General features: G+C 38.0%; 2 protein-coding genes across 3 annotated transcripts; both read left to right on the forward strand.

Annotated features, from left to right (window-relative positions):
- The first annotated feature begins 4016 nt into the window (after nt 1–4016).
- Nucleotides 4017–24911, forward strand: LOC124128259. 2 transcript variants are annotated; one of them, XM_046491635.2, is made up of 9 exons: nt 4017–4223; nt 16347–16970; nt 18326–18382; nt 18849–18955; nt 19333–19599; nt 20562–20675; nt 21341–21376; nt 22029–22088; nt 22809–24911. In XM_046491635.2, exons 2-9 carry the CDS (start codon nt 16355–16357, stop codon nt 22977–22979), a joined length of 1428 nt encoding a protein of 475 aa, XP_046347591.2. In that variant the 5' UTR covers nt 4017–4223; nt 16347–16354; the 3' UTR covers nt 22980–24911. The 2 variants fall into 2 exon arrangements, with proteins under 2 accessions (XP_046347591.2, XP_046347592.2); XM_046491636.2 differs by lacking the exon at nt 4017–4223 and adding an exon at nt 4375–4393.
- On the forward strand, nt 23030–26301 carry LOC125376995. The gene is made up of 3 exons (XM_048389754.1): nt 23030–23036; nt 23098–23125; nt 23315–26301. Exons 1-3 carry the CDS (start codon nt 23030–23032, stop codon nt 24207–24209), a joined length of 930 nt encoding a protein of 309 aa, XP_048245711.1. The 3' UTR covers nt 24210–26301.
- The last annotated feature ends 286 nt before the right edge of the window (nt 26302–26587 follow it).

Consider the following 26587-nt stretch of genomic DNA (forward strand, 5'->3'; position numbering starts at 1 on the left):
ATCTGGTGGCTTTGAACTTCTTTGTCTTTGGAGAAGTGGCGTGTTTCCATTCCATCGACTCCTGTTTGCTCTCCGGATCATAATGATAAACCCAGGTTTCATCACTGGTTACAATCCTAAAATGAAAATCATCTGGGTTGGCGTTGTACCGAGTTAGCAAGGCTCCACTGATGGTGACCCTTGATAGCTTCATGTCATCTGTAAGCATTCTCGGGACCCATCTGGCACACACTTTGGACATGTGGAGTTTGCCATGAATTATATTATGTATGGATCCATCCATATGATAGGCCTGTTGTTTCTTCTAGCTCATGGAGAGTAATACGGCGGTTTTCCATCACTAGTTTGTGTACAGTGTCAATGTTTTCAGGGCTGGTACTGGTTGATGGCCGTCCGGACCGGGCATCATCTTCTAAGCTCTCTCTGCCACGCTGAAATTCCATCACCCACCGTTTGATAGTTGCAGACGATGGGGAAGACTCTCCATAAACTGCAGTCAATCGCTCTCCCACCTGTTTGGCAGATTGACCCTCCAGGACAAGGAACTTTATCACCGCTCTGTACTCAGATTTGTCCATTTAGCCAATTCACTAGGGTAGATCTCTTCCACGAAGTGTTGTGACAAAATAATTGCAGCCAGCAATATGTTTCTACATAGCATCAGTAGCTAAGACATTCATGTACATCAGGTGTAGCGCATTGTACCATTCGACCAGGAATACTGCGTGAGGCTCAAAACTTTTTGATATCCCCTCGTATGCGATGGGCAGCTGACTGTCAGGGTGTCTGCAAAACGACGATGTATTGTGCCATAATTTGGAGCTAATATTTTGGGGACATTTTATTTCCTTTCTGACTTAAAGTGAGTGTGGTTTTACGCCGCTTTTAGCAACATTCAATGGTCAACCCCTAATCAACTCTATATTGTCTATCTTCAACTTCACTTTCATTCATGCGACGTCACCATTCAACAAAGAACTTCAAAACACAGTTGTGTTAACATTTTAATATTTTTAGATAATTAAAAACCTATACTCTTTTCGAGATTATTGTTTGCCAGAATCTTCTTTCCTTGGTTTTGTCTTTATCCACTTCCCTGAAATACAAAACAAAAAACCCTTGATAAATCTCGACACAGTTTTATCAATTTTCAAACAATAATGTATAATATGCAGGTGTTTGATGGAAACATATCTTAACATTCATTCTGAGACATAACTGAATACTTGATGTGGTAACTAAATTTTCAAGAATCATGTTGAATACAAATCGTGGCACGAGCATAGAACCCCATACATTTATACAAATACATTCTTAGCATTCATTTAAAGTCACAAAACCACCAACATGTATATAGACCATGGAATTAAACAACTGTACCTACGTTAACATATTTCACAGCCCCTGGTTCATTTGCTGCATTTCTCAATGATCCAACATTCCTGTTATTATCTCCTGGAATTCTCATGTTCATCCTTGCTGCAGCGAAAGCAACAATGTTCCACATTATAACAAAGTCAAAACTAGAACTATATTCAATAAGCATATAATTATAGTTTATCCAAAAAGATAACATATATTGTATAATTGCCTAAAATTTAGGAAAAACTGTAAATTTAATATCATCATGTTTGTTTGTTGTTTAACGCCGCACTCAGCAATATTCGGGCAATATGACGTGGGTCTGTAAATAATCGAGTCTGGACCAGACAATCCAGTGATTGACATCATGAGCATCGATCCACGCAATTGGGATCGATGACATGCATGAACCAAGTCAGCAAGACTGACCACCCGATCAAGTTAGTCGCCTCTTACGACAAGCATAGTCGCCTTTTACGACAAGCATGGGTTGCTGAAGACCTATTCTATCCAGTATAACGTCGGATCGGAAATATCTCAGCCTCCAGATATCAAGTAACAAAATTATTAAGTGAGTACCATAATAAGAAACACCAAACGTAATTTGGTTTCAATATCATACTCCGTTCTGAAAATAACTGATTGGATTCTTGGTCAGACAGTCCAGTGATTGATACTATGAGCAACATCCCACAACCTCGGTCTGAGTACAATGGCACAACCTTAATGTTGTTCCCCTTAGGCAGCTGTTAGTACAAACATGGTTTATTGGGGACCTATTCTAAACCGGAATTCAAACGGGAATAGATATTACAGTAAACTACGGTTATAACGAACACGCTTATAACGAACTAACGGATATAACGAACTAACTTTTAAAGGCCCGACTATATGCTGTAGTTAAGCTGTATATATGCTTATAACGAATTACGGTTATAACGAACTAAAATTAGTAGTCCCTTTGAGTTCGTTATAACCGTAGTTTACTGTATATTAAACAGGCTTTGTAACTAATTACGACTCACATCTTCATCGCTGCGCAGTTAATAACTACAGTACGATTTCGTAGCAAGCATTGTCATCAGACTCGTTCAGATTTCGATCGCAACTTTCTTTCTCTCATTGTGAAAAAGTTTCAGAGAACCAGTGAGTGAGTATGATTTTGCGCAATATTCCAGCAATATCACGGCAGGGGACTTCAGAGAAGCAAGGATCACATGAAATTTATTTGGTACTACATTTATTGAACAATATAGTTCAACATCGTTAAATATAATTCTGTATAGTACATGGCAAACTATGGAGATCGAAAACCGAACGAATATGGTGGCTATCAATTTCATTGTATTTTTCATTGGTGCACATTGGGTACACCTATCTCACCCTAATAATCAACAAACGATGACCAACTCACTGACAATGCATGCATATTGTAATAACTTTTGATAATCGACAAGCTTATCACCACACCACCGAGGACCAACTACCGCAAACACCCCGTTATAGCGCGACGAGAGACTCGTTTTACTGTTGCTCGTTTTCATAAGAAGGAAGTCTGACATATTTATCGGAAAATGATGAATTGATTCTTTATGGGAAATATTAGAATTATACATTGTAAGCGCGATAAGACTAGGGCGATAACTAGCAGCCTACAGTTCGTCGACCTGAAAATACTTCCTTTGTTTCGCTTTCCTGTCTTGGCTGTATAACAGAAATCTACACAACCATTCTTACGGACTGAAATGAGCGAAATTGTTTCACAAAAATCAAAGTCAGTAGATTAGTTCATGTACAGTAAACTTTAAATAGCAATGATTTCAGAAATAACACGAAAGAAATGGCGATAACTGTCAGTGGTCAGTAGGCGATGCATACGTTATATATACAGTAGGCCTATTGACCTTTTTCGAACTTTCGCCATCTTGGATGGAAAACGAGGATTGGAGAGCAAAAGCGACTATGCCTGTCGGAAGAGGCGACTAACAGGATCGGGAAGACAGGCTCGCTGACTTAGTTGACGCATGTCATCGTATCCCAACTGCGTGGATCGCTGCTCATGATGTCAATCAGTGGATTGTCTAGTCCTGACTCGCTTAATTACGAACCGACGTCATATAGCTGGAATATTGCTGAGTGCCGCGTTCAACAACAAACAAAACATATAATTTACGTTTTGACGATTCTGCGTGCATTTAAAAAACACCCGTTGGTTCAGTTTGATATTCTTTGGGGATAGGGGTGGTCGGCAATTCTATTTCAACATTCTGCATAATTATTTTTTTTCAAACAGTTTCTGTGACAATTTTCTTGATACAATCTCCGGCCAAAATATCAAATGGTTCGAGTGATGCTAATATGTGTGAGTATTCTGAAATCTGAAGTCCCGTGAAGATCCGGGCTAGAATAGGTCTTCAGCAACCCATGCTTGCCGTAAAAGGCGACTATGCTTGTCGTAAAAGGCGACTAACGGGATCGGTGGTCAGGCTCGCTGACTTGGTTGAAGCATGCCATCGATCCCAATTGTGTGGATCGATGTTCATGATGTAAATCACTGGATTGTCTGGGCCAGACTCGATTATTTACAGACCCACGTCATATATCTGGAATATTGCTGAGTGCGGCGTAAAACAACAACCAAACCAAACCAAACCAAACCAAACCAAACCAAACCAATCTGAAATCTGAAACAACAGGCAATGCTGTATTGTATCTTGAAGTAACTCGGCCTTTACAATAGTTGAATGTGGCCCGTGACACAGTCTTGCAACCTCGGTCGTGCTATGCCTCATCCAGCGTCCGGAAGTCCGGAAGTCATCGTTGAAACACCCCTCGACTCTTGTGTTGACGCCAGTTTATCAGTAAGTATAAGTTACAATTTAAATGTTATCCTTCGTTTTAAAACTGTTGTTCTTTTCTGTAAACAGTTAATTTGTTTTCAGGTTTGTTGTTTGATGCCACAGGCAGCCTTATTACAGGTTTTGACGGCCGTCTGTAAATAATCAAGACTGGACCAGACAATTTAGTGATTGTAATACAACAAGCATAGGATACTGGGGGGTTAGACTGCCCCGACACACAACGATTTTATGTCTTTTGTGTTGCATAATGATTACTGTCATGGATTGTATGTCGTTTGTGTTGCATTACTTAGATTGTATGTCGTTTGTGTTGCATTACTTAGATTGTATGTCGTTTGTGTTGCATTACTTAGATTGTATGTCGTTTGTGTTGCATAATGATTACTGTCATGGATTGTATGTCGTTTGTGTTTCATTACTTAGATTGTATGTCGTGTGTGTTGCATTACTTAGATTGTATGTCGTTTGTGTTCCTTTACAATAATGGATTGTATGTCGTTTGTGTTGCATTACAATAATGGATTGTATGTCGTTTGTGTTGCATTACTGTCATGAATTGTATGTCGTTTGTGTTGCATTACTTAGATTGTATGTCGTTTGTGTTGCATTAATGTCAGGGATTGTATGTCGTTTGTGTTGCATTACTGTCATGGATTGTTTGTCGTTTGTGTTGCATTACTTAGATTGTATGTCGTTTTTCTTGCATTACTGTCATGAATTGTATGTCGTTTGTGTTGCATTACAATAATGGATTGTATGTCGTTTGTGTTGCATTAATGTCATGGATTGTATGTCGTTTATGTTGCATTACTGTCATGGCTTGTTTGTCGTTTCTGTTGCATTACATAGATTGTATGTCGTTTGTGTTGCATTACTTAGATTGTATGTAGTTTGTGTTGCATGACTGTCATGGATTGTATGTCGTTTGTGTTGCATTACAATAATGGATTGTTTGTCGTTTGGGTTGAATTACAATAATGGATTGTTTGTCGTTTGTGTTGCATTACAATAATGGATTGTTTGTCGTTTGTGTTGCATTACTGTCATGGATTGTTTGTCGTTTGGGTTGAATTACAATAATGGATTTTTTGTCGTTTGTGTTGCATTACAATAATGGATTGTATGTAGTTTGTGTTGCATCATTTCCATGGATTGTATCTCATTTATGTTGCATCATTTCCATGGATTGTATGTCATTTATGTTGCATTACTGTCATGGATTGTATGTCGTTTGTGTTGCATTATTGTCATGGATTGTATGTCGTTTGTGTTGCATTAATGTCAGGGATTGTATGTCGTTTATGTTGCATTACTGTCATGGCTTGTTTGTCGTTTCTGTTGCATTACTTAGATTGTATGTCGTTTGTGTTGCATTACTTAGATTGTATGTCGTTTGTGTTGCATTACAATAATGGATTGTATGTCGTTTGTGTTGCATTACAATAATGGATTGTTTGTCGTTTGTGTTGCATTACAATAATTGATTGTTTGTCGTTTGTGTTGCATTACTGTCATGGATTGTTTGTCGTTTGGGTTGAATTACAGTAATGGATTTTTTATCATTTGTGTTGCATTACAATAATCGATTGTATGTAGTTTGTGCTGTATTATTTCCATGGATTGTTTGTCATTTATGTTGCATTACTGTCATGGATTGTATGTCGTTTGTGTTGCATTATTGTCATGGATTGTATGTCATTTGTGTTGCATTACTGTCATGGATTGTATGTCGTTTGTGTTGCATTACATAGATTGTATGTCGTTTGTGTTGCATTACTCTAATGGATTGTTTGTCGTTTGGGTTGAATTACAATAATTGATTGTTTGTCGTTTGTGTTGCATTACAATAATCGATTGTATGTAGTTTGTGTTGCATTATTTCTATGGATTGTATGTCATTTATGTTGCATTACTGTCATGGATTGTATGTCGTTTGTGTTGCATTATTGTCATGGATTGTATGTCATTTGTGTTGCATTACTGTCATGGATTGTATGTCGTTTGTGTTGCATTATATAGATTGTATGTCGTTTGTGTTGCATCACTCTAATGGATTGTTTGTCGTTTGTGTTCCTTTACAATAATGGATTGTATGTCGTTTGTGTTGCATTACTTAGATTCTATGTCGTTTGTGTTGCATTACTGTCATGGATTGTATGTCGTTTGTGTTGCATTACTTAGATTGTATGTCGTTTGTGATGCATTACAATAATGGATTGTGTGTCGTTTGTGTTTCATTACTTAGATTGTATGTCGTTTGTGTTGCATTACAATAATGGATTGTATGCCGTTTGTGTTCCATTACTGTCATGGATTGTATGTCGTTTGTGTTGCATTACAATAATGGATTGTGTGTCAATTGTGTTGCATTACTTAGATTGAATGTCGTTTGTGTTGCATTACAATAATGGATTGTATGTCGTTTGTGTTCCATTACTCTCATGGATTGTATGTCGTTTGTGTTGCATTACAATAATGGATTGTGTGTCGTTTGTGTTGCATTACTTAGATTGTATGTCGTATGTGTTCCTTTACAATAATGGATTGTGTGTCAATTGTGTTGCATTACTTAGATTGAATGTCGTTTGTGTTGCATTACAATAATGGATTGTATGTCGTTTGTGTTGCATTACTCTAATGGATTGTTTGTCGTTTGGGTTGAATTACAATAATTCATTGTTTGTCGTTTGTGTTGCATTACAATAATGGATTGTATGTAGTTTGTGTTGCATTATTTCTATGGATTGTATGTCATTTATGTTGCATTACTGTCATGGATTGTATGTCGTTTGTGTTGCATTATTGTCATGGATTGTATGTCATTTGTGTTGTATTACTGTCATGGATTGTATGTCGTTTGTGTTGCATTATATAGATTGTATGTCGTTTGTGTTGCATCACTCTAATGGATTGTTTGTCGTTTGTGTTCCTTTACAATAATGGATTGTATGTCGTTTGTGTTGCATTACTTAGATTCTATGTCGTTTGTGTTGCATTACTGTCATGGATTGTATGTCGTTTGTGTTTCATTACTTAGATTGTATGTCGTTTGTGATGCATTACAATAATGGATTGTGTGTCGTTTGTGTTGCATTACTTAGATTGTATGTCGTTTGTGTTGCATTACAATAATGGATTGTATGCCGTTTGTGTTCCATTACTGTTATGGATTGTATGTCGTTTGTGTTGCATTACAATAATGGATTGTGTGTCAATTGTGTTGCATTACTGAGATTGAATGTCGTTTGTGTTGCATTACAATAATGGATTGTATGTCGTTTGTGTTCCATTACAATAATGGATTGTGTGTCGTTTGTGTTGCATTACTTAGATTGTATGTCGTTTGTGTTCCTTTACAATAATGGATTGTATGTCGTTTGTGTTGTATTACTGTCATGGATTGTATGTCGTTTGTGTTGCATGACATAGATTGTATATCGTTTGTGTTCCATTACAATAATGGATTGTGTGTCGTTTGTGTTGCATTACTCTCATGGATTGTATGTCGTTTGTGTTGCATTACTTTCATGGATTGTATGTAGTTTGTGTTGCATGACTGTCATGGATTGTATGTCGTTTGTGATGCATTACAATAATAGATTGTGTGTCGTTTGTGTTTCATTACTTAGATTGTATGTCGTTTTTGTTGCATTACAATAATGGATTGTATGCCGTTTGTGTTCCATTACTGTCATGGATTGTATGTCGTTTGTGTTGCATTACAATAATGGATTGTGTGTCAATTGTGTTGCATTACTTAGATTGAATGTCGTTTGTGTTGCATTACAATAATGGATTGTATGTCGTTTGTGTTCCATTACTCTCATGGATTGTATGTCGTTTGTGTTGCATTACAATAATGGATTGTGTGTCGTTTGTGTTGCATTACTTAGATTGTATGTCGTTTGTGTTCCTTTACAATAATGGATTGTATGTCGTTTGTGTTGTATTACTGTCATGGATTGTATGTCGTTTGTGTTGCATGACATAGATTGTATATCGTTTGTGTTCCATTACAATAATGGATTGTGTGTCGTTTGTGTTGCATTACTCTCATGGATTGTATGTCGTTTGTGTTGCATTACTTTCATGGATTGTATGTAGTTTGTGTTGCATGACTGTCATGGATTGTATGTCGTTTGTGTTGCATTACTGTAATGGATTGTTTCTCGTTTGTGTGGCATTACTTAGATTGTATGTCGTTTGTGTTGCATTACTTAGATTGTATGTCGTTTGTGTTCCCTTACAATAATGGATTGTATGTCGTTTGTGTTGCATTACTGTCATGGATTGTATGTCTTTTGTGTTGCATTACTGTCATGGATTGTATGTCGTTTGTGTTGCATTACTGTCATGGATTGTATGTCGTTTCTTTTCCATTACTTAGATTGTATGTCGTTTGTGTTGCATAACTTAGATTGTATGTCGTTTGTGTTGCATTACAATAATGGATTGTATGTCGTTTGTGTTGCATTACAATAATGGATTGTTTGTCGTTTGTGTTGCATTACTGTCATGGATTGTTTGTCGTTTGGGTTGAATTACAATAATGGATTGTTTGTCGTTTGTGTTGCATTTCAATAATGGATTGTTTCTCGTTTGTGTTGCATTACTGTCATGGATTGTTTCTCGTTTGGGTTGAATTACAATAATGGATTGTTTGTCGTTTGTGTTGCATTACAATAATCGATTGTATGTATTTTGTGTTGCATTATTTCCATGGATCGTATGTCATTTATGTTGCATTACTGTCATGGATTGTATGTCGTTTGTGTTGCATTACATAGATTGTGTGTCGTTTGTGTCGCATTACTGCCATGGATTGTTTGTCGTTTGTGTTGCATTACAATAATGGATTGTGTGTCGTTTGTGTTGCATTACTTAGATTGTATATCGTTTGTGTTGCATTACAATAATGGATTGTATGTCGTTTGTGTTCCATTACTGTCATGGATTGTATGTCGTCTGTGTTGCATTACAATAATGGATTGTATGTCGTTTGTGTTGCATTGCCTAGATTGTATGTCGCTTGTGTTCCTTTACAATAATGGATTGTATGTCGTTTGTGTTGCATTACTTAGATTGTTTGTCGTTTGTGTTGCATTACTGTCATGGATTGTATGTCGTTTGTGTTCCATTACCTAGATTGTGTGTCATTTGTGTTGCATTGCTTAGATTGTATGTCGTTTTTGTTGCATTACAATAATGGATTGTATGCCGTTTGTGTTCCATTACTGTCATGGATTGTATGTCGTTTGTGTTGCATTACTTAGATTGTATGTCGTTTGTGATGCATTACAATAATGGATTGTGTGTCGTTTGTGTTGCATTACTTAGATTGTATGTCATTTGTGTTGCATTACTTAGATTTTATGTCATTTGTGTTGCATTACTGTCATGGAATGTATGTCGTTTGTGATGCATTACAATAATGGATTGTGTGTCGTTTTTGTTGCATTACTTAGATTGTATGTCATTTGTGTTGCATTAAAATAATGGATTGTATGCCGTTTGTGTTCCGTTACTGTCATGGGTTGTATGTGGTTTGTGTTGCATTACAATAATGGATTGTGTGTCGTTTGTGTTGCATTACTGTCATGGATTGTATGTCGTTTGTGTTGCATTACTGTCATGGATTGTATGTCGTTTCTGATGCATTACTTAGATTGTATGTCGTTTGTGATGCATTACAATAATGGATTGTGTGTCGTTTGTGTTTCCTTACTTAGATTGTATGTCGTTTATTGTTGCATTACAATAATGGATTGTATGCCATTTGTGTTCCATTACTGTCATGTATTATATGTCGTTTGTGTTGCATTACTTAGATTGTATGTCGTTTGTGATGCATTACACTAATGGATTGTGTGTCGTTTGTGTTGCATTACTTAGATTGTATGTCGTTTGTGTTGCATTACTTAGATTGTATGTCGTTTGTGTTGCATTACAATAATGGTTTGTATGTCGTTTGTGTTGCATTACTGTCATGGAATGCATGTCGTTTGTGTTGCATTATTTAGATTGTATTGTCGTTTGTGTTGCATTACTGTCATGGATTGTATGTCGTTTGTGTTGCATTACTTAGATTGTATGTCGTTTTTGTTGCATTAAAATAATTGATTGTATGTCGTTTGTGTTGCAACACTTAGATTGTGTGTCGTTTGTGTTGCATTACTGTCATGGATTGTCTGTCGTTTGTGTTGCATTACTGTCATGGATTGTATGTCGTTTGTTTTGCATTACTTAGATTGTATGTCTTTTTGTTGCATTAGAATCCATGACAGTTATGCAACACAAACGACACACAATCTAAATATTGAAACACAAACGAAATACAATCCATTATTGTAATGCAATAAAAACGACATACAATCTAAGTAATGCAAAACAAACGACATACAATCCATGACAGTAATGCAAAACAAACGACATACAATCCATGACAATAATGCAACACAAACGACATACAATCCATGACAGTAATGCAAAACAAACGACACACAATCTAGGTAATGGAACACAAAGGACACACAATCCATAACAGTAATGCAACACAAACGACATACAATCCATGACATTAATGCAACAAAAACGACATACAATCTAAGAAATGCAAAACAAACGACATACAATCCATGACGGTAATGGAACATAAACGACACACAATCTAAGTGCTGGAACACAAACGACATACAATCCATTATTGTAATGCAAAAAAAACGACACGCAATCCATGACAGTAATGCAAAACAAAGGACACACAATCTAGGCAATGCAACACAAACGACATACAATCCATGACAGTAATGCAACACAAACGACATACAATCCATGACATTAATGCAACACAAACGACATACAATCCATGACAGTAATGCAACACAAACGACAAACAATCTAAGTATTGCAACACAAACGACATACAATCCATTATTATTGTAATGCAACAAAAACGATATACAATCTAAGAAATGGAAAAGTAACGAGATACAATACATGAAAGTAATGCAAAACAAACGACACACAATCTAGGCAATGGAACACAAACGGCATATAATCCATGACAGTAATGGAACACAAACGACATACAATCCATGACAGTAATGCAACACAAACGACACACAATCTAAGTAATGCAAAACAAACGACATACAATCCATGACAGTAATGCATCACAAACGACATACAATCCATGACAGTAATGGAACACAAACGACATACAATCCATTATTGTAATGCAACAAAAACGATATACAATCTAAGTAATGCAAAACAAATGACACACAATCCATGACAGTAATGCAACACAAACGACACACAATCTAAGTATTGCAACAGAAACGACATACAATCCATTATTGAAATGCAACAAAAACGACATACAATCTAAGTAATGCAAAACAAACGACATACAATCCATGACAGTAATGTAAAACAAACGACATACAATCCATGACAGTAATGGAACACAAACCACATACAATCCATGACAGTATTGCAAAACAAACGACACACAATCTAGGTAATGGAACACAAAGGACACACAATCCATAACAGTAATGCAACACAAACGACATACAATCCATGACAGTAATGCAACACAAACGACATACAATCCATGAAAGTTATGCAAAACAAACGACACACAATCTAGGTAATGGAACACAAACGACATACAGTCCATGACAGTATTGCAACACAAACGACATACAATCCATTATTGTAATGCATCAAAAAAACGACATACAATCTAAGTAATGCAAAACAAACGACATACAATCCATGACAGTAATGCAAAACAAACGACATACAATCCATGACAGTAATGCAACAGAAACGACATTCAATCAATGAAAGTTTTGCAACACAAACGACAAACAATCTAAGTGCTGCAACACAAACGACATACAATCCATTATTATTGTAATGCAACAAAAACGATATACAATCTAAGAAATGCAAAAGTAACGACGTACAATCCATGAAAGTAATGCAAAACAAACGACACACAATCTAGGTAATGGAACACAAACGACATCTAATCCATGACAGTAATGCAACACAAACGACATACAATCCATTATTGTAATGCAACACAAACGACATACAATCAATGACAGCAATGCAACACAAACGACATACAATCCATTATTGTAATGCAACAAAAACGATATACAATCTAAGTAATGCAAAACAAACGACATACAATCCATGACAGTAATGCCACACAAACGACATACAATCCATGACAGTAATGCAACACAAACGACACACAATCTAAGTATTGCAACACAAACGACATACAATCCATTATTGTAATGCAACAAAAACGACATACAATCTAAGCAATGCAAAACAAACGACATACGATCCATGACATTAATGCAGAATAAGCGACATACAATCCATCACAGTAATGCAACACAAACGACATACAATCCATGACAGTAATGCAACACGAACGACATACAATCTAAGTAATGAAACACAAACGGCATACAATCCGTGCCAGTAATGAAACACAAACGACATACAATTCATGACAGGAATGCAACAGAAACGACATACAATGCGTGACAGTAATGCAAAACAAACGACACACAATCTAGGTAATGCAACACAAACGACATACAATCCATGACAGTAATGCAACACAAACGACATACAATCTAAGTAATGGAAAAGAAACGACATACAATCCATGACAGTAATGCAACACAAACGACATACAATCCATGACAGTAATGCAACACAAAAGACATACAATCCATGACAGTAATGCAACACAAACGACATACAATCCATGACAGTAATGCAACACAAACGACATACAATCTAAGTAATGCAACACAAATGACATACAATTCATGATAGTAATGCAACAGAAACGACATACAATCCATGACAGTAATGTAAAACAAATGACATACAATCCTTGACAGAAATGCAACACAAACGACACACAATCTAAGTATTGAAACACAAACGACATACAATCCATTATTGCAATGCAATAAAAACGACATACAATCTAAGTAATGCAAAACAAACGACATACAATCCATGACAGTAATGCAAAACAAACGACATACAATCCATGACAGTAATGCAAAACAAACGACACACAATCTAGGTAATGGAACACAAAGGACACACAATCCATAACAGTAATGCAACACAAACGACATACAATCCATGACAGTAATGCAACAAAAACGACATACAATCTAAGTAATGCAAAACAAACGACATACAATCCATGACAGTAATGCAACACAAACGACATACAATCCATGACATTAATGCAACACAAACGACATACAATCCATGACACTAATGCAACACAAACGACATTCAATCCATGACAGTTATGCAACACAAACGACAAACAATCTAAGTATTGCAACACAAACGACATACAATCCATTATTATTGTAATGCAACAAAAACGATATACAATCTAAGAAATGGAAAAGTAACGACGTACAATCCATGAGAGTAATGCAAAACAAACGACACACAATCTAGGTAATGGAACACAAACGACATATAATCCATGACAGTAATGGAACACAAACGACATACAATCCATGACAGTAATGCAACACAAACGACACACAATCTAAGTAATGCAAAACAAACGACATACAATCCATGACAGTAATGCAACGGAAACGACATACAATCTATGACAGCAATGCAACACAAACGACACACAATCCATTATTGTAATGCAACAAAAACGATATACAATCTAAGTACTGCAAAACAAATGACACACAATCCATGACAGTAATGCAACACAAACGACACACAATCTAAGTATTGCAACAGAAACGACATAAAATCCATTATTGAAATGCAACAAAAACGACATACAATCTAAGTTATGCAAAACAAACGACATACAATCCATGACAGTAATGCAACACAAACGACATACAGTCCATGACAGTAATGCAACACAAACCACATACAATCCATGACAGTAATGCAACACAAACGACATACAATCCATGACAGTAATGCAACACAAACGACATACAATCCATGACAGTAATGCAACACAAACGACACACAATCTAGGTAATGGAACACAAACGACATACAGTCCATGACAGTATTGCAACACAAACGATATACAATCCATTATTGTAATGCATCAAAAACGACATACAATTTTTAGTAATGCAAAACAAACGACATACAATCCATGACAGTAATGCAACAGAAACGACATTCAATCCATGACAGTTTTGCAAAACAAACGACACACAATCTAGGTAATGGAACACAAAGGACACACAATCCATAACAGTAATGCAACACAAACCCCATAGAATCCATGACAGTAATGCAACACAAACGACATACAATCCATGAAAGTTATGCAAAACAAACGACACACAATCTAGGTAATGGAACACAAACGACATACAGTCCATGACAGTATTGCAACACAAACGACATACAATCCATTATTGTAATGCATCAAAAACGACATACAATCTAAGTAATGCAAAACAAACGACATACAATCCATGACAGTAATGCAACAGAAACGACACTCAATCCATGACAGTTTTGCAACACAAACGACAAACAATCTAAGTATTGCAACACAAACGACATACAATCCATTATTATTGTAATGGAACAAAAACGATATACAATCTAAGAAATGCAAAAGTAACGACGTACAATCCATGAAAGTAATGCAAAACAAACGACACACAATCTAGGTAATGGAACACAAACGACATATAATCCATGACAGTAATGCAACACAAACGACATACAATCCATTATTGTAATGCAACACAAACGACATACAATCAATGACAGCAATGCAACACAAACGACATACAATCCATTATTGTAATGCAACAAAAACGATATACAATCTAAGTAATGTAAAACAAACGACATACAATCCATGACAGTAATGCAACACAAACGACACACAATCTAAGTATTGCAACACAAACGACATACAATCCATTATTGTAATGCAACAAAAACGACATACAATCTAAGTAATGCAAAACAAACGACATACAATCCATGACATTAATGCAGAATAAGCGACATACAATCCATCACAGTAATGCAACACAAACGACATACAATCCATGACAGTAATGCAACACGAACGACATACAATCTAAGTAATGCAACACAAACGGCATACAATCCATGCCAGTTATGCATCACAAACGACATACAATCCATGTATGTCGTTTGTGTTGCATTACTTAGATTGTGTGTCGTTTGTGTTGCATTACTGTCATGGATTGTATGTCGTTTCTGTTGCATTACTGTCATGGATTGTATGTCGTTTGTGTTCCATTACCTAGATTGTGTGTCGTTTGTTTTGCATTACTTAGATTGTATGTCGTTTTTGTTGCATTACAAAAATGGATTGTGTGTGGTTTTTGTTGCATTACAATAATGGATTGTATGTCATTTGTGTTGCATTACTGTCATGGATTGTGTGTCGTTTGTGTTGCATTACTGCCATGGATTGTATGTCGTTGTGTTGCATTACTGTAATGGAATGTGTGTCGTTTGTGTTGCATTACTGTCATGGATTGTATGTCGTTTGTGTTGCATTACTGTCATGGATTGTATGTCGTTTGTGTTGCATTACTTAGATTGTATGTCGTTTGTGTTCCATTACTGTCATGGATTGTATGTCGTTTGTGTTGCATTACTGTCATGGGTTGTATGTCGTTTGTGTTGCATTACTGTCATGGATCGTATGTCGTTTGTGTTGCATTTACTAGATTGTGTGTCGTTTGTGTTGCATTACAATAATGGATTGTATGTCGTTAGTTTTGCATTACTGTCATGGATCGTATGTCGTTTGTGTTGCATTACCTATATTGTGTGTCGTTTGTGTTGCATAACTGTCATGGATTGTATGTCGTTTTCGATTGTTAATGATACTCCTCGAATCATACAATAGTCAAAGAGACAAACGTACAAATTTCATTGACACACTGAATATAACCAGGACAGAGTTCTGTGATAAAGATACAGCTGGCGAACTGTAATTTTAACAAATTTCTCTAAATATTAAATGGTCGCCCTGTGATCTAGTTTATAAATATCACATTCCAGCATCAAAGATGTTGCAGCCGCTTTCGGGGGATGAACTGTCCCAGGATTCCGAAACAGAATCCGTTTCAACGCCCATAAGAGCCGTGCACGGGGATCCTGGGCCAGTTTCAAGCAATGAAGCATCGGGCGATTCAGGCGCATCGATACACTCTGCTGCGATGAAGGTAGAACCTCTTCCACTACAATGCAAGAGCCGTATGGGTGTCGCTCCTCCCCTCCCAGAAGGAAAGAAATACCACGCCTTCTTTTCTTATGAGTCTACTGATCGACAATGGGTGGAACAGATTACCCGCAAACTGGAGTCTCCAAATCTTGGCTTCAAATGCAGCGTCCACGAGAGAGACTTTCATGGAGGCAAGCGTATCATTGAAAATATCACTGAGCACATCCAGCTGTCGGAGAAGACGGTGTTAGTGCTGTCTCCAGACTTCATCCAGAGCCACTGGTGCATGTTTGAGACACAGATGGGGATGATCCTGAGCATGGAGGAGAGCCAGCTGCTAGTGGTGCCAGTTATGGTGAAGCAGTGCCGTGTTCCTGACACCATCAAGACCCTCACCTACATCGACGCAACTTCCGGCGATGACTGGTGGCCGCGGTTCATTGATGCCATAGTTTCTAGAGGTATTCTAAATCCATGGCGACTTGTGTGTGGCTGCTTGTGCTAGCCCGGACTAATGCCGATTTTATAGTGCTAGCCACCTGAGATACCATGCAGCAGTTTAAGATGAATATGCCAGATAGACACAGTATACTGACTCCTAGCCGACAAGTCCTTGTTTTAGCCCCAACACGAGGCAGGGTAACAACAAGTACCATTTTAACGCGGCCGGGTATCGAACCCGGGCCATCCGCTCTTCGGGCGGACGCTCTTCCACTAGGCCATCGACCCGGTTGGCATAATGTTTAGAATAGGTACTAACACCTTTTTTTGAGTTGGCTTACAGATTGATTTCCTATAAAATCTTTAGTCGGTCGAAAACAAAATCAAAATCAAAGTAAACCCTTTTAATTTTTGTCATTATTTGGCTAAACCATAGGGTCTGTGCGATGAGATTTTCAGTTCGCATGTTAATGATTTCGTAGGACTGCCTCCATGGTCTAGTGGTTCGATCCCCGACCGCGTCATACCAAAAGACTTAAAAAGATGGTACTTGTTGTTACCCTGTCTGGCGCTCGGCATTAAGGGGCTAAAACAAGAACTGGTCTGCTCGGAGTCAGTATACTGTGTCTGAGTGGGGTATTCATGTTAAACTGCGGCATGGTATCTCAGTGAGCTAGCACTATAAATCGGCATCAGTCCGGACTAGTACAAGCAGCCACACAAACACACACGTACATGCACGTCGCTATATAAGTGCAATAATCTTGGACGCGACGTTAAACCCCATTTCACCTCACCTAATGATTTCGTGAGCTTGTACCTGTGATGCTGTGAGCAGTACTCGTCGTGGCTTCATCTTTTGCTTTGAGCCTACAGTTCGGGTCATTTACCGTGTACCACAATGAGCGTGTAGGTTGGGTAAACATTTAGAATTCGTGTTTGGAAGTAAGCCCAGTGGGCTTGGTGATAATAAGAGAGCTGGAGCTTTAAACTGAAATTATATTTTTTCTCATTCTTGAATTGTGGCTGGATCCGTAAACCAATTTCTAAAATATAATAAAACGCCTGGATTCCTATAATAGCATTATGTTTTACTGGAACTAGAGGAACAATTGCTATACATATGTTAAACCTATTTAGGCATGTAGGTATTAACCTAGTGCTGGCTTGTCACAGACATTGTGAGCGTGAATTGCCCAATAAGTCATGTGCATATGGTTTGTACTTCTGTGTACATCTATATAATGAAACAGGCCAAAGTGTAATAGAAACACATATAATATAACTTAGGAAAAACATTCCGTTTTGATAGAAATACACCGTTATGAAAAAGGTATTATTGATCATGAGATATTGTAATTTATTATTTTTCTAGACGACCTCCTCAGCAACTACAGTGGCACAAGAGACGTGACAGTCCGGCCTCGATTTGGTGAGACGACATCCGTTGTGTCGCTGCTATGATATCACTCATCACCAGTCATTAGGAAATCATATACAGTAAACTGCGGTTATAACGAACACGCTTATAACGAACTGACGGATATAACGAACTCCTTTTTTGGTCCCGATAATTAGCTGTATTATGTTGTATATATGCTTATAACGAACTACGGTTATAACGAACTAAAATTAGTAGTCCCTTTGAGTTCGTTATAACCGTACTTTACTGTACAGTCAATAGGGACCGAAACCAATTTTATGAAATATATTTGCTCTTGGTTTTACAAAAGGAACCAAGAGGTGTTCATCTCACATAACGATGTCTTGAAATAATGGGTTGCAATCTAATTAGAAGACCCCAACCTGTCAACAAAGGGCGCTGGCGCAAATAGCTAAACGTGAGACCGGATACACCCTAGCTCACGAAAACCCATTTACATTATGTCCCTTTTCAGGTAATATGGAAAAACTGACTGAAATACAGTCCAACTATAAGTGTCCATCGGGAGAAGCTATAAGAATACCTTATGTTCCCGAGGTGTTGCTCAGACCAGGCATACAGGTATTTATATATAAGGAAGAAGAGTGTATATATCACTTGACCCTAAAAATGAAATGGGGTGCACGACAACCCATATGATTTTAAGTCTAATTCTTAAACATCTCCAGGAACCCGTGGCATATCCGAGTTGTAATTGGTCCCCTGCAACCTATGCTGGTCCTAAAAGGCGACAAAATGGCTCGGGCAGTTAGGCTGGTTGACTTGTGTGTCATCGTACCCCGACGGCGTCAATCGTTTCTTATAATATCAATTATGTCTGCGGCGTTTAGGATCACCGCCACCAACAACTTTCTCTAGACGTAACCTCATTTTTATGTCTTCAATGTGTTTCCATCTATGGACATATGTATCTGTCAAATTGTCAAACTTTCTATCAGATACCCCCGGAAGAGTTTGACAAGTCAGTGGACATCATCCGCTCTGCAACCTGCTTCTGCAAACATCTCTATGACTACGGACCTTGTTGTGTACCAATTCTTGTAGTGCTGCTCTGTGTAGGCTTCGTTGGCATGCCAACTCTTACAGCCATAATTGCAACTGCACGTTATTCTGATTTTAATAATCATCTACGTGTTATCTTTATTATCACTATGACGCTTCCCTGGTTGGTGTTTGTTTTGGTCTTTTTCCTTCAGCGATCGATGGTGAGTAGAATTTACGTTTAATACATTCTATTGCGTAAAAACAAATGAATTTGGCACAAATGACACATTTACACTTTCACGTGAATATGTGTGGAGATGGTCATGAATATGCATGAGGGTGTCTATTTTTAGATACGGACTCCTGTGCTTGATCCCATTGGTGTAGAAGGCGTCCTCCTGATGGCGTCTCCACAGCAGAAATGACGTCACCATAATTTGCTTAATGCTTGCCAGAGTAGTTTGTATTAAGTTTGGGAAGAGGTGAAAATCTGACACTGCCAAATCTGGTAGACGTGTAACAGCTAAAACCCGCCAGGAAAACATGACTCGCTGTTAGGTGTGAGCCGTTTATTCGGACTGTTTCGCATACGCCGTACGGCCCCTAATCACATTTTTTGGCCTTGTTATGGTCCTTGCTCAATACTATAAATCAAATACAATACAAGACAATACAATGCAATGCATTACAATGCAATGGAATGGAATAGAATACAATGCAATAAAATAAATTATAATGCTATAGATTACGATACAAAAAATACCATGCAATGAAATAATTCATGCAATAAATATCATACAATGCATTAAATTACAATATAATGCAAGGCAAAATAATTCAATACAATCCAATGCAATAAATTGGAATATAATGCAATTTAATGCAATAAGTTACAATACAATAAATACCTTGAAAAAACATATAATACAATATCAAACAATAATTACAATATAATATATTGTAATATAATACAATAAATACAACACAACATTTGATGCAATAAATTCAAATACAAAACAATACAATGTAATACAATGCAATACATGTATCTTGGGGATTTCTGGAAATTTCACTATGACATATTTGCTGTCGTTAGATGGTTCCCTTGAAGATACGTTTGTGGACATGCTTATAACGACATAGATATAAAGATGTTCGTTTGTTTGTTTTAAACTGACCACAGAGGAAAAGAAGACTTCGAAAAGCTGTCACTGAAGCTAACAAAATATTTCTGAAATACAACCTCATCGTGGGATGCAGTATGACGATGTCTGGATGTGTGACATCAAGGACGTTTGTGAGTAAACCATGCATGTCAAAGAGAGAGAGAGAGAGAGAGAAAGAGAGAGAGAGAAACAGAGAGAGAGAGAGAGCGAAAGCGAAAGAGAGAGAGAGACGAGAGAGAGAGAGAGAGAGTGTGAGAGAGATTGAGAGAGAGCGAAAGCGAGAGAGAGAGCAAAAGAGAGAGAGAGATGGAGAGAGAGAAAGCGAAAGCGAGAGAGATAGAGAGACGAGAGATTGAGAGAGAGCGAAAGCGAAAGAGAGAGATAGAGACGAGAGAGAGAGTGAGAGATTGAGAGAGAGCGAAAGCGAGAGAGAGAGAGAGCAAGAGAGAGAGAGAGATGGAGAGAGAGCAAGCGAAAGCGAGAGAGATAGAGAGACGAGAGTGAGAGAGAGAGAGCGAGAGAGAGAGATTGAGAGAGAGCGAAAGCGAAAGAGAGAGATGGAGACGAGAGAGAGAGTGAGAGATTGAGAGAGAGAGCGAAAGCGAGAGAGAGAGCAAGAGAGAGAGAGAGAGAGAGAGAGAGAGAGAGAGAGAGAGAGAGAGAGAGAGAGAGAGGTGTAGTGTAGTGTACACAGATTTGGGTATTTCAGATTGCCTTTGAGAATTTTTCTACTGAACTACACTTAGCATCCATTGTGATTTATCCTTGTCTGATGATCAATGATGTGCTTTTACAGCTCGAGTTCTGGTTCTTCAACCCCACGGAATGCAAAGTAGGTACAAACCGCCGTTCACTTAAAGGAAGCCACCGAGCGATATTCAAAGGCTGGAGGACCCAAAATAACACGTAGTCTGACATGTAACAATGTAATTCCCTTTGTACACCAGAGAACAACGTCCACTCATGTGTGGAAAACACATGTGATGCAAAAATAGCACAACAAGGCCAGTCTTGTTTGGAAATAAGCAGCGCTTTGAATGTGCGCTCGATGACTACCTCTCTATGGTATTGCTTTAAGTCCTATTTTACAGTTGTAGCTTATCACGAGAGGAATATGGCTTGATGTACCCTCTGTGTGTCCGTGAACCCAGAGTCGACACGGCAACAGAGGTTACATCAAGCCTTCAATGTTATCTCACCGTCATGTTTATCATTGACCACATTTTAGAAACCCAGTGATGCGATGCGTTTGTTTATTGTCATATTGCCAAAGGAAACCCTGGAGGCAATTTGTCAATGTTAAGGCTCTGTGCATTACGTACATGTTAATATACATTACGCGAGGCTATTTCACTGTAAAGAGCTTGAATCCTCGAAGACGTGTTGACTCAGTTGATGATATGCAATCTCAGCTTGAAAACTATCTCATATACTCAAATATACCTTATTAAGTAAATTTTAACGTAGAGCGGGTGTGTTTTCAGAATTTCTTGGCAGAGTTTCTCCAAGGCAAACACGACGGAATTAATGCAGACGCCTCACAGGTCAGTTCTTCACCTGATATGCTTTCAGTGATCAAGGCCCTGTAATGATCACTGCTCCAATGTTTGCTTTGATTCGCGAGACGTCTCCTGATCAGGTGCTACTCGACCTGTTTGTTTGTTCTTTAAAGACACAATGTAAGTTAATTTATAACATGAAGCCGAGTATCATAGACTATAAGTCGAGTCGAGCAAAATAAAACAGAACTGAATGAGTTCACAATTTACGACTTGTCGCTTACGGAAAAGGAGACTGGGAGTAGTGCACTGTGTCATTGTTTCGTGACGTCAGTGCAATCACTGTATGAACTGATCAGTGGATTGTTGCACGAGCAAAAAAACGTAGATTGTCCTACATGCTTGTACATGCATGTACATAATTAAATGAAGGGTTTAGAAAAAAACATATCTTAGAAAACGTTCAATACTCTAAATACAGACCATAGGACATCCTGAGTGTGTCTCAAAAGTGAAGATTGAGAAACCATTTCGCCCACCAAGCATAACAACACACACAAATGGGCACACACTGAACTCTGTAATACAATGTCAGTTGTAATGCATGGAAAAACAGCGTCTGCTTCATTTGACGCGGGAAATTTGCAAAATGTTTTTGTTGTTGGCAACAATAATAAATGATGCTCTAGATTTAAACTGATACGAGAGTCCCCGAGGAACATTTTCTTTGTTCAACCTAATGAATTCCGTGTTTTCTGTACACAGGCGTATGCATCGCAGCTGATTCACCACCATAGCGTGGGCTACACCACCGCCTACCAGGAAGGCAAGTTGAAGGTGCATGGACCCAGACACGTTCGTAATGCTGCCTGTCTCTGCCAGTACATTGCGGAGAAGTACTCTGAGGGAGGGATACCCCCACTGGAGGTTGTTTGATTGTCTGTACATTGAGGAGAAGTACTCTGACGGTGGGATACACCTACTGGATGTTGTGTGATTGTCTTTACATTGAGGAGAAGTACTCTGAGGGTGAGATAGGGTGACAGAACTGTAGATAGTTGGCTTCAATGTGTTCCTTCAATCTTTAATGTTATTGTGTGCCATGACAGACCTCTAGATAGTTGGCTTCACTGCTTTCCTTCAATCTTTGACGTTTGTTTGTGCCGTGACAGAACTGTAGATAGTTGGCTTCAATGTGTTCCTTCAATCTTTTATGTTTGTATATGCCGTGACAGACCTGTAGATAGCTGGCTTCAATGTGTTTCTTCAATCTTTTATGTTTGTATATGCCATGACAGAAATGTAGATAGTTGGCTTCAATGCGTTCCTTCAATCTTTGATGTTTGTTTGTGCCGTGACAGAACTGTAGATAGTTGGCTTCAATGTGTTCCTATAATCTTAAATGTTATTGTGTGCCATGACAGAACTGTAGATAGTTGGCTTCAATGCTTTCCTTCAATCTTTAATGCTTGTTTGTGCCGTGACAGAACTGTAGATAGTTGGCTTCAATGTGTTCCTTCAATCTTTTATGTTTGTGTGTACCATGACAGAACTGTAGATAGTTGGCTTCACTGCTTTCCTTCAATCCTTGATGTTTGTGTGTACCATGACAGACCTGTAGATAGTTGGCTTCAGTGCGTTCCTTCAATCTTTGATGTTTGTTTGTGCCGTGACAGAACTGTAGACAGTTGCCTTCAATGTGTTCCTTCAATCTTTTATGTTTGTGTGTGCCATGACAGACCTGTAAATAGTTGGCTTCAATGTGTTCCTTCAATCTTTTATGTTTGTATATGCCATGACAGAACTGTAGATAGTTGGCTTCAGTGCGTTCCTTCAATCTTTGATGTTTGTTTGTGCCGTGACAGACCTGTAGATAGTTGGCTTCAGTGCGTTCCTTCAATCTTTGATGTTTGTTTGTGCCGTGACAGAACTGCAGATAGTTGGCTTCAATGTGTTCCTTCAATCTTTTATGTTTGTGTGTACCATGACAGACCTGTAGATAGTTGGCTTCAATGCGTTCCTTCAATCTTTAATGTTTGTTTGTGCCGTGACAGAACTGTAGATAGTTGGCTTCAATGTGTTCCTTCAATCTTTTATGTTTGTGTGTGCCATGACAGACCTGTAAATAGTTGGCTTCAATGTGTTCCTTCAATCTTTTATGTTTGAATATGCCATGACAGAACTGTAGATAGTTGGCTTCAGTGCGTTCCTTCAATCTTTGATGTTTGTTTGTGCCGTGACAGAACTGTAGATAGTTGGCTTCAGTGCGTTCCTTCAATCTTTGATGTTTGTTTGTGCCGTGACAGAACTGTAGATAGTTGGCTTCAATGCGTTCCTTCAATCTTTGATGTTTGTTTGTGCCGTGACAGAACTGCAGGTAGTTGGCTTCAATGTGTTCCTTCAATCTTTTATGTTTGTGTGTACCATGACAGAACTGTAGATAGTTGGCTTCACTGCTTTCCTTCAATCTTTTATGTTTGTGTGTACCATGACAGACCTGTAGATAGTTGGCTTCAATGTGTTCCTTCAATTTTTCATGTTTGTGTGTACCATGACAGAACTGTAGATAGTTGGCTTCACTGCTTTCCTTCAATCTTTTATGTTTGTGTGTACCATGACAGACCTGTAGATAGTCGGCTTCAATGTTTTCCTTCAATCTTTCATGTGTGTGTGTACCATGACAGACCTGTAGATAGTTGGCTTCACTGCTTTCTTTCAATCTTTGATGTTTGTGTGTACCATGACAGAACTGTTGATAGTTGGCTTCAGTGCGTTCCTTCAATCGTTTATGTTTGTTTGTGCCATGACAGAACTGTAGAAAGTTGGCTTCAATGCTTTCCTTCAATCTTTTATGTTTGTGTGTATCATGACAGACCTGTAGATAGTTGGCTTCAGTTCATTCCTTCAATCATTTATGTTTGTGTGTATCATGACGGACTTGTAGATAGTTGGCTTCAGTGCTTTCCTTCAATCTTTTATGTTTGTGTGTATCATGACAGACCTGTAGATAGTTGGCTTCAGTGCTTTCCTTCAATCTTTTATGTTTGTGTGTATCATGACAGACCTGTAGATAGTTGGCTTCAGTGCTTTCCTTCAATCTTTTATGTTTGTTTGTGCCATGACAGACCTGTAGATAGTTGGCTTCAGTGCTTTCCTTGAATCTTTTATGTTTGTGTGTATCATGACAGACCTGTAGATAGTTGGCTTCAGTGCTTTCCTTCAATCTTTTACGCTTGTGTGTGCTATGACAGACCTGCATTAGACCATATCCAAATACTTCCTTTTTAATGCAAATTGTGTGAGTGGCGGGTGCTACCTGTGTAGCAGGTCATGCTTTCCTTTTCCGCTAGTTTTCAGTAATCTATTCATATCTTTTTATCACTATGTTGCTTTTGCGCCCAAGAGACGAATCGAATTTACTGTTTTTGGAGATAATTCTAGCACCAACATTATCTGATAGATTCTTTCAGCTTCTTTTGGAAACTGAACAGTCATCTTTGATGGAAAATTTAAATTTAAAGATTAAAAATGAAAAATTATTACCTACATGTACGAGGGCAAACATATAGGGGTTCATAAAAATCATATGTGCCCTATGATCATATCACGTCACGAGACAACAGTGTATTGTTTCCGTCATCCGGAAGGCATTGTTGACGTCATTCGATTCTTTTTGTGACGTGAGATCTGAAAGACGCCACACTAGAAACGACGTCATATTTGAAGATGATAAATTGTGGTCCCGCTGCTGTTGCGACTTTCTGTCCTTATAGATACACACTAAAATTCGTTTCGGTGTGTAGATATCTTCTTCGGTAATAAATAGAACATTATATTCGTCTTCATGTCATACTATGTTTACGACACTCGTGCCCAAATTCATTGTCGTAAACTTAGTATGAGGCGTACACTCATATAATATCCTCTATGATTGTCATGATTGTTTTCTGGACATATTGTTACAGATGACTTTCAGCATGCATATTGTCATCTATCAGTGCAACTGCTGGTATGATCATATAGGGAAACACTGCTAAGATGTGTTAAAGCGCCGATATCACGTCCTTGACATCATGAATATTTATCCAAGTGTTTATACTGTTTCTAACTACATTGTTATATTCCTAATGCCTATTCATGTAAATATTTGTCCCGCTTAGTTCCACTGGGAACGGCTTGTATACTTTTATCTGTGTTTCAAAGTGGATAACTAATTTTTTGTACATTAGGTGAGACTTTAATAAAATATATGTCTGTCTGTCTGTCTACATCTTTGGAGGCGACCAGCTTCGGTGCAAGACTTGCTCAGGCTCTAATTCCAGGCTCTGTTACGTGCCGTCCACCCTAAATATACCAACCCTTCTCAAAAAAGGAAAACAAAATCCTTTTGACTGGCACACTAGGCAAAAATAAATGTTTACATTAAAACGAATGTCTTTACGAAAGTTTTAATCATGTCCTGAGACTGGGCAAAAAGGGCCCTCGTATCTCGTCTTTTACTGTCATGTCCTGAGACTGGGCAAAAAGGGCCCTCGTATGTCGTC

Source organism: Haliotis rufescens, unplaced genomic scaffold (genome assembly GCF_023055435.1).
Source record: "Haliotis rufescens isolate VD_foot unplaced genomic scaffold, xgHalRufe1.0.p SCAF_8, whole genome shotgun sequence".
Classification (NCBI taxonomy): domain Eukaryota; kingdom Metazoa; phylum Mollusca; class Gastropoda; order Lepetellida; family Haliotidae; genus Haliotis; species Haliotis rufescens.